General features: G+C 38.1%; 1 protein-coding gene across 3 annotated transcripts in view; it reads right to left on the bottom strand.

The window, feature by feature from the left end:
* The window catches only part of DGKI (diacylglycerol kinase iota), a 473,650-nt gene that overhangs the window by 74,202 nt on the left and 383,559 nt on the right, over positions 1-15,889 (bottom strand). For all 3 annotated transcript variants that reach the window (XM_057550578.1, XM_057550579.1, XM_057550580.1), the window contains 3 exons: positions 14,478-14,522; positions 3,367-3,436; positions 672-712 (listed from right to left, as the gene is read on the bottom strand). In XM_057550578.1, the coding sequence (XP_057406561.1) occupies positions 672-712; positions 3,367-3,436; positions 14,478-14,522 (156 nt within the window). The remainder of the gene's footprint in view (positions 1-671; positions 713-3,366; positions 3,437-14,477; positions 14,523-15,889) is intronic.

Below are 15,889 nucleotides of genomic sequence, written 5' to 3'. Positions count from 1 at the left end.
GGGAGAGTTGAATCCTTCCTGGTTTGGGACTCTGACCAGGATACTGTTAGGTATAACCAGAGATGGTCTTGCCTCTTCTTCTTCCCAAATACTATCAAAGAAGTGACACCCTACATGCACCTTGGTCCAGCATGCATGTACGATGACCTGGACTTCCGGGATCCGGTCAAAGCTAAGTGGCATGTCTAACAACTGGTTTTATCAACAGATTCCATTCTGTACCTTCTTTTACAGTGGGAGCACTAGCTATCATTGGGCACAAGCATTTTTTTTTCTCATTACTGAACTCTGGGAAGTGGTGAGTTGAAACCAAGCAACATAGATATACACTTGAGGTCTCAAATTTGCTAATCAGAAATAAAGTTAAAAAGGCATAAAGTTTGGCTAGGAAGCAGTAAAAGTAGCAGTGTGAATGAAAATTTGGAGTGCAGGCTGGTGACAACATCTATAAGCCTACTTATCTTCTGGATTCATCTTCAAGGTCAAACCATATCACCCTGAGTCCACAAATCACAAAACACGTGAAGACAAATAACAAGCTCATAGCTGAGACTATGAATACCATTCCAGAATTTGTACACATTTCAGTGTTTTTGTTGAAAAAAAAGTAAAAGATTAGTAGAGTTACTGGGGAATTTTTCACTTTCACAGATAGACTCAAGAAAACTTACCTGAGATCTGTCTATTCGATAAAAGCGATCAGCAGAAGTAGCTAGGAAAAAAAAAATGTATATGGCATTCAGAGAAGCCTGTGTTCTGGCACCAAATTTACAACCTTCTCACCTACAATGACAATCAAAAACCTTACATCCAGTCATGCTGGACTACTGGCCAGTCCCCAAGTCTACTTAGAAAAACTCAGGACTTCACACCTCTGCTGCTGCTATTCCACTACTTAGGAAGCCCTTCCCCATTACACATGTCTACCTAAACCACGTCTTAACCCATAGAAAACAAACTTATGGTTGCCTACCTAAACCACGTCTTAACCCATAGAAAACAAACTTATGGTTGCCTACCTAAACCATGTCTTAACCCATAGAAAACAAACTTATGGTTACCAAAGGGGACAGGGAGGCAGGGATAAATTAGGAGTTTGGGATTAAAATATAAACACTACTATATGTAAAACAGATAACCAACAAGGACCTACTGTGTAGCACAGGGAACTATACTCAATAGCTTGTAATAACGTATAATGGAAAAGAATTTGAAAAAGAAACTATACACATAGGGTTGGCCCAAAAAGTTCATTCGGTTAATGAATACGTTGTTCAATAAAGTTCTTGGTGAAAATGAAAAATGTGTCTTACTTTTACTGAAAACCGAACGAATTTTTTGGCCAGCCCAATATATGTATCTGAATCACTTTGCTGTACACCTGAAACTTAACACAACATTGTAAATCAACTATATTTCAATAAAATGTTTTTAATAATATATCATGTTTTAAGGACCAACTCAAATGCCACCTCTTCTGTGAAACCTTCCTCAGCCCCATCCTCCTTGCCCCAGGTAGAATTTGTTGCTCCTACCTCTATATGCACATTTGCATTTTGCGCATGGTTTATAAAAACTATCTTCACAGAGAACTCTGAGACTAAGATATCTGCCTCTTTAAAGATCTGTGTTTCATTTCTTCTTTTATGTCTCAAGATATCAGCACAGAACCCTCAACAGAGCTGGGACTCAGTATGTATTTATCAAGTAAATAAAGCTAGGAAAAACAAAAAAAAACTGTCGGTAGTCTGACTTCCTGAGGAAGTGATTCTCATTTTGGAAAAGAGTTTGAAGATGCAGAGCTTGGGATCACATCTGGTATTAAAGGCATCATTTCACTTTAAAACTGAGTCCCTAAGCCATGTCTGAAGAAAGCTAAAACAGGAAAAAAAAAATTATTTAAGCATCCCTATAAGGAACTTGCCTGCATCTGTAGTTTGAGGGGAAAAAAACAAAAAACAAAAACTTAATGACAAACTTTGGGCTGCTAGAAATTAATCTGATTATTCTCAATATTCAAAAGAATTATGTTCCTCCTCATTTAAATCTATCTAACAGAGTCCAATATTATAAACAGATTTTCTACAAAATACATAGTACTAGAGGGAAAAACTCAAAATGCAAATAATCATTCAAAAATCATAGATATTTAATGAATAGCTTCTCTCTAAAGGAAATGAGCTAAGAAATAAGACAATCATGGTTCTTGCCCTCTTACTCAGGCAACAGAGTAAAATTTGCCTGAGAAGGACTTAGTCTACTTTGTTCTTTTAACCATGACTGCAATCACCTGTTAAATGTTTTTAATGAAACTATTTCTAGAGTAAAACTAATATCTAGACCATTAATCACACTTGTAATTTTATCTAAGACTGTATATAAAATAGACTATATAGAATAATTCATATACATTTTTGTAATTTTCTTAAATATAAGTTGTTACTCCGTGGATTCAGGAAAAACAAATGATTGTGCTTCTCATCACTAGGGAATAAAGGACCTGGAAGAAAAGCAGTGTAGATTATCTTCAGAGGCAGCTGACAAGCCATTAATGAAAACCAATGTCATGATTTACATGGATTAGATTTGATATAGATACAGGTGCTCATCTTCAAAAAATATTCACACCCTCACACATCCTGTCATTCTCTTATCCACGTTTATATCCTTTCAGATGCACACAAAGCTAAACAAAAGAAAGGTCTACAGTGAAAGCTAAATGTCCACACAGACAAGAGAGATACCGGGTAGTAGATACACTGGGAGTATCTAAGCAGGAATGTACTGTAAAATGGGTAATTGGATAGAAAAGTGGGATTAGGCAGCATTTAGGGAGAGAGAGATGGAAAATGGGTTCATTAACCAATCAGAAGATGACCAACCTACTATACATTCAATAATAGCAGAGCAGATGTGAACACAACTGAAAATGCCTACCCTTTCACAAAAATTTATACCTCATCCTGAAATGATGGTTTACTGAAAATAATATGGAAGTTCCATAATATGCAAACGACATACCAATTAGTACCCGTCCTCGTGCTTACGGAATCAATCTACTGGCCTGAAGACAAGCACTCAACACGTTTTTGGAAAAGGGGCGTGAAAGGGAAATATCACCTTGAGCAATTTGATGCCGAGAAGTTCGGCCAGATTAACCAACTTGCTTTGAGGGAGATAACTTCAGGAAAGTGTGTTGCAACATCAGCAAGTTCACGTCGTTTGAGATGCAAATACCAATCACGTGGAGCCACGTGAAGGGTTTCTGAATAGTCTTTTGGAAAATTAGAGTCCACTCTATCCATCAATACCTTGCTCTGTGGCTTCCCCAATCCCCACCCCTCCAGGAAACACAGAAACACTCACCATCTAGAAAGCACCACCGTGGGGAGAGTCTCTGAGCTGAGAGCGCCCTGGGGAAGGAGGTTTCGTGGTCCTGGAAAGAGACATACACATCCTGGTGTCTCCATTTGAATGACGTGAGGGGCGTCCCTCACTCCACATTCTGCCCCATCACCTATTTCTAAGAGTGAGCGTCCTTTCCTACACAAAGCGCTGGTGAGCGATGGAAGCATACTTTTCACTGGAAGCACACACGGGGACTCTGCTTTGAAATGAATTATTTCACATAACAACTCCCATATAAAGTTTCCAGGAGATTTACAATTATTCCATTAAACATTCATAAATTATACAACTTGGGACATGCACTTCCTTTGGAGACTCTCTTTCCCTTTATGAAGCTGAGGAACCAGTGGCAGCTGGCTGTCATTTGTATTTCAGTTCTCCACATAGGTATAAAAATGTCCCCTACTAAAAGAATCTCTGCCGTTAATAATTTTTAAAAACATGAAACGCACATTCTAGCTTACAACACATGATTTGGAGCATTCTGGCCCATAGCGAAATTGAGATCACTGACAGAAATGGGACAGATGACGAGGGAGGCCAGGTCTCTGCGGGAAGACACTGGGAGTTTGACCCTTATGAGAGATTTGTGATGTTCAAATAGAAGAAGCATCCTTGGAGTGAGGCTGGGTGTGCATGATCTTGTGGGCACAGAGGGGGACGGGGGAAGGAAACGGGAAGAACACAGAAGAGATAAGAAGAGAGCGAATCAGGGGTTGCACTGATTTCTTTGGAAGTCTAATCTGCCCCACGTGATCCTCAGGCAAAGCTTCTGCTTAAATCAGTGGTTCTCAAAGGTATGAACACTGGACCAGCAGCATCAGCTGGGAGGTTGTTAGAAACACAAATTCCCAGGTGCCACCCCAGATCTACAGAAATCCTGTGGGTGACACTCAGCAATCTTTGAGGTGAGTCTGATGTATGCTAAAGTCTTAGAACCACTGGCCTAAAGTTATGGGGACAAAAAGGTCCATTATTAGAAATCCTGGGTAGATGGAGTTTTTATATGAATGGATTCTGCCAATTAAATAATCAATAGAGGAAAAATTGGTCTTACTCAGGACTGGTACCAAGATTTATATGTAGAGATACAGAAGTGATATAGCTATGGATACAGAGATAAATATATAGTCCTCCTTTTTTGAACCAGCTTTGGGCTAAATGAAATCGTGACATGTACCTACTTATATGAGAATTGTGTTTAACATTATGAGAATTATATTTTGACACATGTGATATCTTGTTTTTACAGGAACTTAGGGTTCTTAATGTATTTTCATAAAACATCTAAAGCTACTAACATGTCTCAGTTTAGTGAGAACTGTAATTATGAATCAAGAAATTTGAAAATGATCTGAAACATTTAGTGGCAACTATGAGGGCTAATAAACAAAGATGTCAAACAGAAATGTGACTTTCTTCTATAAGAGTAAAGGGACATGAACACCAAGGATACTTTCTGAATTTGGATGTCAAATGTGCTACAGAGACCGCCATGAAAAATATCAGAATTTCCCTAGGTAAAAATTGACTCTGAAAGAATACAGAAATGCTTGATTTTTTTTATTTTTAAAACCTAAAGATTGATAATGTTATTGCTAGAATATTCAAATTCAAGAATGCTGGCTATTATTTAGTTTAATAAAATGCAGGTTGATATACTGCCTCAGCCACATAACCAGCTTACCACAGGCTGTTAACATAATATTGATATAATTGTATACCTTTTCATGTGTGAGTGTCTGTGTATCTGGAGAGTTTTATGTATGTACCTGACTTATTTTGCTTATTTTCTGTTCGTTTATTTACTCTGTACCTTGATGCACAAAGCATTTGATATAACTCAATTTCCTTAAAGGGGTTTTGCTTAAAAAAGAATGTTATGTTTGCTCTGTGAAAACATTTTCTAAAGCCGTAGAGCTCTTTAAAACACTTCAAATAGGTTCAACAATTCTTGAACTCCCTGCAATTTCCTGTAAATTTGGTGTGTCTATATGTATGTGTATTTTCCACTGCTTTCCATAGATTATCAAAGTGATCTGAGATCCCCAAAAGGTTAAAAAGCTACTAATTTAAATAATCAAAGTTTATATCAGAGGGGATTCAACAAAATAAGAAGATTCTAATCATTAAAATGCCTTAATGATATCCAGACTTACAAAAATAGGAATGACTATTTCAAAGGTACTGAAATACCTGTAGAGTATCAAACACCTGAAGTTCTCTGAGCGGCTGGCTTTTCTCCTACCATCTACTCCACTATTCTCCCTGAACCTCTTTTCTGGGACCTAAAAGCAAGCCGCAAATGAAGAATTGCAGCTTTGAAAATTTAAGTAAACTCACAGAAGTATCCAGATATTAAGTGGTAGAGTTATAATTCAAATACAGGCCTCTCTTACCACAGAAGCCATAATCTTAAAGCCCAGGTTTATGGCTTCTAGAGGAATTACTATCATTTGGGGTTTTGAAGGATGGATGGGGTTTGTATAGGTCAAGTTTGAGAGAAGTTTTTTTTTTTTTTTTTTTAACTCAACTCAAGCAGAAACATGAGGAAAGCAAAAGAAAGGATGACCTTAATGGTTATGAAGACCTTCTTTTGACTCTGGTGTTGAAGAATTTTCCATAGTTTCAGCTTTTGTTAACCGTTAAACTAATCTTCAGTATTTCTTAACACGCAGTTCACTGCCTAGTAACTCGGAATTTTTCCTCCCTCAAATTCTCCAGCCATGTTACTACCTACTCTCCACCCCCATGTACCCATTTGCTTAAGAATCCCCTAGAAATATGGTAATCAATGGGAACAACAGAGACCCAGAGTCCAGAGACAAGGAACTGAGACTACATTCATGTAAAGAAAATTCTGATTATAGAGTTTAGATAGCTTCACTGTATGTGTTATGTGACTGCAATTCGAAACTCTATACAAGTATGGCGAATATTAACAGATGGTTTAGCATGTGATATAGTTACACTTCTGCCACAACTTTATATTCAAATCTGTATAATGATGCTTATTGCAACATTGTTTTTTCAGGCAGAAATTGTATACAATATAAATGTCTATCCACAGAGATAAGGTTAAATCTATATCATGAAACAGAGGAGCAGTTTTAAAAGACTGAGTTAGAGCTTCATGTATGAGCAAGACAATGTCCATGGTATATTACTGTTAAAAATAAATTGTGGTATAATATGTATAGTGAGTGCATAAGAAATGTAAATCCATTTTTATTTTCAAAAACCAACAAAACCCCATATGTATATGATGTACATCTATGTGTATAACTTTGTATCAATGTGGAGAAAGGTACAAAAGGGTACACACCAGAAAGGTACTGTCATAAGGTCTACTTTGGGTGGGCAGTTAAAAACCAAGCAGAAGTCTAGAATTATGTACAACCGGAATACTAAGATAAGCCAGGATTATAAAACCTGGCAGACTTCATGACACAAGTAGCTGATGAAAGTCAAGAGAAATACCTTGAGAAATGTCTCTAAGAGGCACATGAAAAGATGCTCAACATCACTAATTATTAGAGAAATGCAAATCAAAACTACAATGAGATATCACCTCACACCAGTCAGAATGGCCATCATTAAAAAATCTGCAGACAATAAATGCTGGAGAGGGTGTGGAGAAAAGGGAACCCTCCTACACTGTTGGTGAGAATGTAAATTGGTATGGCCACTATGGAGAACAGTATGGAGGTTCCTTAAAAAACTAAAAATAGAGCTACCATATGACCCAGCAATCCCACTCGTGGGCATACATCCAGAGAAAAACATGGTTTGAAAGGGTACATGCACTCCAATGTTCACTACAGCACTGTTTACAATAGCCAAGACATGGAAGCAACCTAAATGTCCATTGAAAGATGAATGGATAAAGAAGATGTGGTATGTATATACAATGGAATATTACTCAGCCATTAAAAAGAATGAAATAATGCCATTTGCAGCAACGTGGATGGACCTGGAGATTATCATACTAAGTGAAGTAAATCAGACAGAGAAAGACAAGTATCATATGATATTGCTTATATGTGGAATCTAAAAAAGAATAGTTACAAATGAACCTATTTACAAAACAGAAATAGACTCATAGACTTAGAGAACAAACTTATGGTTACCAGGTGGGAAGGGTGGGGGTAGGGATAGATTGGGAGTTTGGGACTGACATGGGATTGACACACTGCTATATTTAAAATAAAATGCCTTTCCATGAAAAAAAAAAAAAGAGAGAAATACCTTGAGGACCTTAATATCAAAGATGAATGTATACTAGGTGGATTAAAAGTAGAGCAGGAATAAAGAGAAGCAGATTGTCAAAAAGGAATTCACAATAACCCAAAGCCAAGATCTGTAAACTTCTTTATACTCTGATGGTACCAACTAATGACAACCGCAGAGGTGATGAGAGTCTTCTGTACTCATGTAGCTCCTGCAGCTTGTCTACCTATACCCGTTTCTGCTACTCAAAAAAGAGAATCAGAATACACATGAGTGGTAGTGATGTTAGTATAGAGGTTAAGAAAAAACTTGCTGTGGTGTTGTCTTAACTCACATTGCTAACGCCTTGTAGGTATTACATCAGGTAACCTGTGTCCTCACAGAGGGCCTGGCACACAGGTAGAGTGGGTGACCCTGGCATTAAGAAATCCTGGATTCAGGGGCAGCAGGAGGGTGACCAGCAACACAGTGCAGACCAGGAGTCAGACTTGAGCAGGAAAAGGGGATATAAGGAAACAAAATAGCCCCTAGCAGGAGGTCAAGGCTGGCCCCCAGGATTTCACGGGGCCATGGATCCATAGCCTCATGGACCCACTACGATAGACATGGCAACATCCTTGCCAGTGACAGTGAAAAGAATGGTCCGACATATGTTTGCTTTGTGAATGCTGCACATTAAAGTCAATGTACAAAGACAATTTCTGATGGAGCCAGAAAACAATCTCAACAATTTCAACAGTATCTGACTGTAGACACTTAAGAAATGTGATTGTGTGAAACAGCTACATTTCAGGAGACAGTCACATAATCCCTTGAGCTGTGCCACTAACAATCACATCAACAGCCTTCAGTACTAGTTTAGGGCTTCTCGTCTCCTCAGTCCCCTCAAATTGCATAATCAAATCAATGATTCATCAAAGAGATAAGATATTTGACTTGCTCATTTTGTGATCTGTTATTTTTCTTCATATAAATGGTATGATTTAGATGAATGCAACTGTCATTGCTCTATAGTGTAGGCAGAATGATATAACCTTGGACATAACCATGCTCCTTTCCATCTTCTAAAATTGCATGCTCTTTAAATAAATAATATTAACAAAACTACTCATTTCAAAAATCCCTGATATGTGCATTTTCTCTTTTGATATATGCTAATGGAAAATCTGTTTCTCATGCTAAAAATATAGCATGCACAAAAGCAAACCTGATATTTCTTATATATATTTTTGAGTCAACTGGCATGAATTATATGTAATTGATAGGGAAATTATGTGAACCACATTTGCCAAACTTGCCCTTAATTTACATTCAGTTACTCAGAGCTGATGCACACATGATTTAATGATTGCACAGCAGCCCCATTATACACGCCAGGAGGTTATCCAATTAAGCAATATTCACCTAGCATTTAACTACACCTTTACTGCGAATGAAATTCTTTTTCTTTCATAAAAGTTAGGGAAGATGTAAGCAGAGGCAAAATACAAGTTCCTTTGAATTGGGAATCTCTGCTTCATTGAACAATGTCTACTCAATAATCACTACTTTTAAATTTCTTATGTATCCATCCAAATTTCTCCTCTGCCTGCCTTGATATTTCCTGCACCCAACCCATCTATTCATTCATTTTTTTTCTCTCTTTCCATCACCAAGTTGTATATCAATATCTCTTCATTCTTAGTGAATAGACCATCAGGGATGATTAGAAATATGCATTTATGCATCTCTGTCCAACTACAATCCCACCTAATGGACTTGCTACTCTTTTGTTTTGTCTTTCAAAACTCTCACTCTTCAGACCTACTCCTTTACCACCCACAACTCCTGCAGAAGAATGTGCAGAAATGGAATACCCATTTCCAATCCAGCTTTGAAAGATGAAGAAACAGTGATGGTGTGGTTGAAGATGGAAATGAGAGATATTCCAACATTTTCAAGAGCCCTTTTCTGGTGAGAAAGTCTTCCATTAACAACAACAACAGCTCTGTGTGTGTGTGTGTTAGCTGTCTTGCCTTCACTTGTAACAGCAAACAGACCTGGCCCCAGGCAAGTCTTACTTTAATTCTCCATTTGAGCCATTTCTGACAGTTTTGATCTAGCCCCCCCAAAAAACAACATTCACCAAATTTCCTAGCTAACTCCTGTCCTTCCCTAAGACAAGATACATTAATTCCCAGGAGGACTCCCTTGAACTTGTTTCAACCCATCCATTCAGACTCTTCTAGAATCCAGAAAACAAATTAAGGAGGAAGAGATTTCAGATAATGGAGAGAGATGAATAAGGGCAGCCAATATGAAGGGAAGGAGAATAAATCAAATATCTGTGGGCACATGCTGTTTGCCTAGGACTAGACAGAGCTCTGATAGACTGTAACATGGACCTATCCTCCAGGAGAAGAGCGCGTATGCAGGAAAGAAAAAAAGAAGAGATGAGAGGATGAACAAATAGCTGTAGGCTCAGATCTGATCAAGAGTGTTTTCTTATGAAAGCAAAAGATATCTGTAAAGGCTCTAAAGGAAGAAAGAACTTTTTGAAACTGTTATATCTATTGTGAAACATTCCAACCATTCTAGTGTTATTCTAAGTAAATGAATTCTTAAAGAGGAGGAATCACCTGAATAGATCCATTTTCACCTATTATTGAGCCCTACTGTATTTATTAAAACCTCAAAGTATTAGCTCATAATATTTCTGAAAACACACTTCTGTGTGCCAACTACATTGTACCCCATAGAAATGGGGAAACCCTGAGTGTCTACAAAACCCCTAATTGTTCCTGGTTCCATTGCTCCACCATATCCATAGATACCTCTTTCTATTTTCCTTTACTACTTTTTCTCCTCCTGCTCCTCTTTCCACTTTCTTTCTTCATCTAGCACTTTCATCTGCCTGGTCCCTAGTCATGCCCTGAGAGCCATCAGAATGACTCAGGATTTCTTAAACCCGTCACAACTGACATTTGGGGGGCTAGATAACTCTTTGTTGTAGGGGACTGTCCTGTGCATTGTGACATGTTTAGCAGCACCCCTGACCTCTACTCAATAGATTCCAGTAGTACCATGTCCCCTAGTCATGACAAACAAAAACGTCCAAATTGCCTAATGTCCCATATGAGGGGCAAATCTCCCCCAGTTGACAATCACTAGAATGGTTGAATCTGCCTCTATTCCTTAGTAACTTTATGACTTGGAGTTAAGAAGGGATATAAAGAAGTCCAGGGAGGGAGCAGAGAAGGAATAATTTCATAGTAGGTGGCTTCAGGAAGCATCTTTATTAAATAGGTATGCAGAGTCCAATTTCCCTATGAATTCTAGTTTATTTGCCAAGCTCAGGAATATCCCGAATCTGCAAGCACAGTGCATTTTGCTTGGCAAGTTATACCTTATCAGTTACAGGTTACATGAGATGCATTAGGATGGAGGGGCCTTAGTGTTTTGACCTCAGAGATGGTGTAGGCAGGAATATTCAGCAGGCTATAAATATCCAACATATCCCTGTATAACCTATTATGCCTTGTTAGGTTAATACAAGGTGTCATTTTTGAGACCTAGTACTTTGTTGGCAATTCACTATGAATTTGGGAAAGGAAGAAACCAAAGCAAAGAAATGCTTAAATGGCTAGGAAATGCCATATGGCTCACTAATAAGGTGTCTTGGGCACTTGTACACCTTTCCAAATGCTGATTTTCTCTTGAGTTTTTTCTAGCCTTAGAAAACCGTCAGCTAAAATCCCAACTGCAAATTAGTGAGCCCACTGGAATTTCTCAAGTTTTTAAACTTACTGGTGTTTATTCATTCCATCACAGTTAATTCTCAAGTATGTTTAGCTGCATTGCATACATAAGAAAGGTCATTAAAAAGCATTTAAGGCTTTTTGTTGTCCATGTTTCTTACAGGTCTTTCTCCTAATCACCCTCTAACTCTCACTGACGCAGACTAGAGATGCTGATATTACCAGTTTCTGCATCAGGAAACAAAAGATCTAGAGCTAAATTTCCTGCCAGTTGGTTTCATCACTTTCTACATAAAACTAATACACCTCCCCCATGTATTTTATACGTATCCTCGGGAAAATATAGAAATCAATCTATGTCATCTCAGCCTCTCCACACCATCTGACACATTTCATTACTTCTTCCTTTTTTGAAATACATTTCAATTTTGGTTTTCATGATACCACCTTCTCCTTGACTTCCAGCTGCCTATCTGTTTCCATCTGTTTCCATGACCCTTTTTGACGGATTGTTCTCTTAAACTTGTGCTCTTCTTCACCACTCAGTAGACAGATATGACAATGGGCCCTTTTCTTTATGCAAACTCTCCCTGAGTGATCTCCAGCCTCATAGTTTCAATTAAATACCATTCATTTGCTAAGGACCCTCAGATTTCTATGTCGAGGCCTGAATTTTTTCAATGAGCTTTGAAAGTCATACATCCAATTTTCTACTCACCAAAACCTCTTGCATCTAATAGGCATATTAAAATTGCTATAGCTAAAAAAGAACTCTTTATTCACCATCCCTCCAACTCATTCCTTGTCCTGTCTGCCCAAGATCCCAGCCAAATGGGAACATTTATATCCCCTCACTCCTTACCTCAACCAGCTCTCTGTCGCTCTGCTTAGGAAATTTCCTCACCACCCTCTCCCTACTCTCAGGCCATGTTAATTCAAACACCATCTCCCTCAGTTAAACTTCCTGCTTAATGCGCAGTTCTGGGGTGTCTCTAGACCTCTTATTCCAACCTTCTCTTAATACCCAAAAGGCTCCTGCTTGTTATAATTTTTCAAGGAGGGGTGTGGGGCGAAGTACCATTCCTGAAACTCATCTTTGAATGCTGCATTGGTTAGCCTATGTGGTCAGGGCACAAACCTTTTGTGCCCTGACCACATAGGATAAATGTCACTTTTGAAGTGACATTTATAATGCAGCAGTTTTGACACCAGGGTTTGACCTTACTGCAAATAAACAAAAAACAGAAAGATTTTGATACGGATAAGTACCATTAATCCTTCTGCATGTTTTTATTAACAAATAATCAATAAATAAATATCCTTATCACATTCTAGAGTCTCAACCATCCCCTGATATCTGTGGATATGTACAAACATGGCATAAAGAAAACATGGTATAAAATATCCATATATCAAAACTCTTATGCCAAAATGACTACATTGAATAAGCCAGGATAATAAATAAATGTATCAGTTTCATAAAACTAATCAGAATAAATGTTTTAGATACTTCCGTTTAACTGCAAAGGTTTAAAATGTCCATGTGTAAAAATTAAAAATTCTAAAAAAAAAAAAAACTCTTAAAATCTTATAGCTACCAGTGCCAATCCTTAAAGGGTGGAAATCAGCTCTGACTTTAAAAATACTATAAAAAATAAAATGACACCTAGATAGTGGCTCCAGGTAAATATGCAAATAATGGATACAAGACATGCGCTCTATCTAAAAAATAAAGTAGAAATTTGCCTTCTAACGGTTGGTAAAAAACAGTCCGAGAAGCAGACTTTATTTTCTCATTGTAAACACACCCTAAGTGAATTGTCATCCTTTCTATTGCAGCCAGATGGAAGACAGGACTCTGGAACAGTGGGGTACTTTGAGCAATAAACATACAAACAAGAACACCAAGGCCATTTTTGTCATCCAGCCTCAGGATAATTAGGCTGCTTTGACTGAGGGTACAGGCTATCGACTGACAGGGGATGAAAGTCACCGAGAGGCTACAAGGCACAGAGGTTTTACTTAATAGTTGTTTTTTGCTGTTTTGGCAAAAGGATGCTTAACTAGGAGTTTCAGGTGTAGTGTAATAGACACCAAAACCCAAAGTGAGGTGCTACCAGATTTAGACATTTTAAGTCCTTCCCCCACATGGAGGGAGGTATAGAGGGTCTAGGAGAAGATTTATTTGGAGGGTGTCATTAGCATGCTGTGACCCCCACACACCCCTCCTAGCCGGCAAGGGTCCTGGGCTTCTCAGAGAGAAGGGCTTTTATGGGGCAACTCAGACAGCTTCGCATGCGCCCCTTACAGTTTGGGGTGATGCTGTGCATTGGTATCTAAATCACGCCTGGGAAATCTAATGGGAAAAGGACGGCTGGAGAGGCTTGTACTGCACCGTAAGGGTGGGAAAGTGGGGAAGAGACTGCACTCCCAAAGAGTGTTGGGGCAAAGGGTAACTGAGCATTCCCCCAGGAACCGGATGTGGGTTATTAGAGAGAGGCAGGCTGGGTTTATTGGATCCTGTCCAAGAGATCAGGATGGGACAAATAGATTGCATTTTAGAAAGTTGCTTTCATGGTTGCAGAAGCAGGGAATTTACTTTCCTGGATGTGAATGAGAAACACACAGCCCCGGTTGCTACTGGCAGCCATCTTGGACCAGGAAAACATCTTGTCCAGAGGTGAAATGTGACAAAAAGAGGAGAACAGAGCAGAAAAACCAACAGAAAAATGAACTATGAACCGTGGCCAAATGGTACACAAACTCCACCTGCATCTGAACTTCGTGCTGATGTGAACCAGCGGACGCCCTGCCAAGCTAGTTTGAGTTGAGTTTTCTAGTATTTGTCACTGAAAGCACTTCATTTTATAATCTTTCCTAAATGGTCTGGGAGAACAGCCACAGCCCAAGTTTGCACTAGACTAGGACCGTCCATTTTGCAGGAAAATGCAAAATAATCAGAATGCCAACTTCATCTTGGTTCTTGGAGTGAACTCTATCCCTAGGGGAAGATGTAGACTCTAATCCAAATGAGACATTAATTGAAAGATGGACTTCTTTTGGATGGAATGTAAGAAACAAGGAGAGTCAATTATATGTTACCTGATAATGAACTCTCTGGAAGCCAGAAGAAACTGACTGCAGGTCCTAATGAGAAAATGGAAAAAAAAAAAAAACAAAACCCATACACAGTAAGATTAGTTTGAACAAGCTGCCTCAACTCCATCAACTAAACGCCCAATTTTATATTATTAAGCCCATCTGGAAAGCATCTTACTCTCCCCAGTCCCCCAAGGTTAAACAACGAAGATAATGCCAAGAATAATAAAAGCACACCCAGTTGGACTAAGAGAAGAAAGGCCATTTAGCTATTGAAACTTATAAATCCTAAATAGCGTTTAGAGGTAAGTGATATAATTTCAAGGATAGAGAAGACCAAAAGTAAAAGACAGGCAATTTTGTTGTAATAAATGGGGGTCCTATTTAACTTGCACCTGGACTTTTGGCTTGTGCAGTAAGCTACTTAAGTCCCCTTAGGCACTTAGGAAGAATTTATTTATCTAAGACCAAAAACATACTGTCATGATAATTGTGTTTATACTGATAAGTTGCTTGGCAAACACAGGATTTCATAGACTGAAAAGAAAATATCACTGCCCACCTCTGCATTATCACGAAGTGCAAATTAACAGGGTTGAAATTAATGAGGCTTTACTGGAAGATTCTGAGAGCCAGGCTCCCTTTATAAAGTTTTATAACTAAATTGTCACCACTGTCATGTCCTGCAGGCTTCCTTGTTAATGAGCATAGTGATTCTATTTACAGATGTCAGCAATCCTGGCTACCTGGGTACCTGCTTCCCAAAGGCTTTATCAACTTACTCTCTGAGCCCAAGTTTAAAACTTTTCCTCTTTATTTGTGCTTGCTCTTTCCTTTTTTTTTTTTTTTAAGAATCCTACTTTTAGTTGTTGAATATTGGTGTGATAAGCATAACAGTAAGTTAATTTTCAACAAAATCAATTCATCAGTCATATATTTTGCTACTGTGGAATCTTAAGTTACCCTAGTGTTTAAAAAAAAAAAAAAAAAGCTTGGTATCAATTATGAGTCACTTTTTTTATTGCAGGCTTTTTTTTGAGGGAAGTTCCACAATAAAAGACCAACATTATTTTGAAAAAATGAGTTACTATATGTTCTAGGATTGATTTGGACCTGAGTCACATGTTAAAAAGTTCACAAATTTTAACACGTTAAATTTATCTTCGGTAAAAATAGCCAAATGAAGCCACAAGTATAAACTTTGTTGACTTTTCTTCTCTCACCCTTATTAGTATTCACAATTTGGCAACTATCTCAAAATATTCTACATTCCCAGTTCCATCTCTATCCTTCACAATGCTGAAGAGAAAAATTAGTAATTTTTACATTCCTTTATGCCTCCTACCTGAGTTTATTTCCACCAAGAGAAACAGACTCTAATGTTCAAAGCTAAGTAGCTACAATTTGAAGGGATT

This window comes from Balaenoptera acutorostrata, chromosome 7, assembly GCF_949987535.1.
Source record: "Balaenoptera acutorostrata chromosome 7, mBalAcu1.1, whole genome shotgun sequence".
In the NCBI taxonomy this organism is placed as follows: domain Eukaryota; kingdom Metazoa; phylum Chordata; class Mammalia; order Artiodactyla; family Balaenopteridae; genus Balaenoptera; species Balaenoptera acutorostrata.
This window is presented reverse-complemented; position numbering and strand designations above follow the sequence as displayed.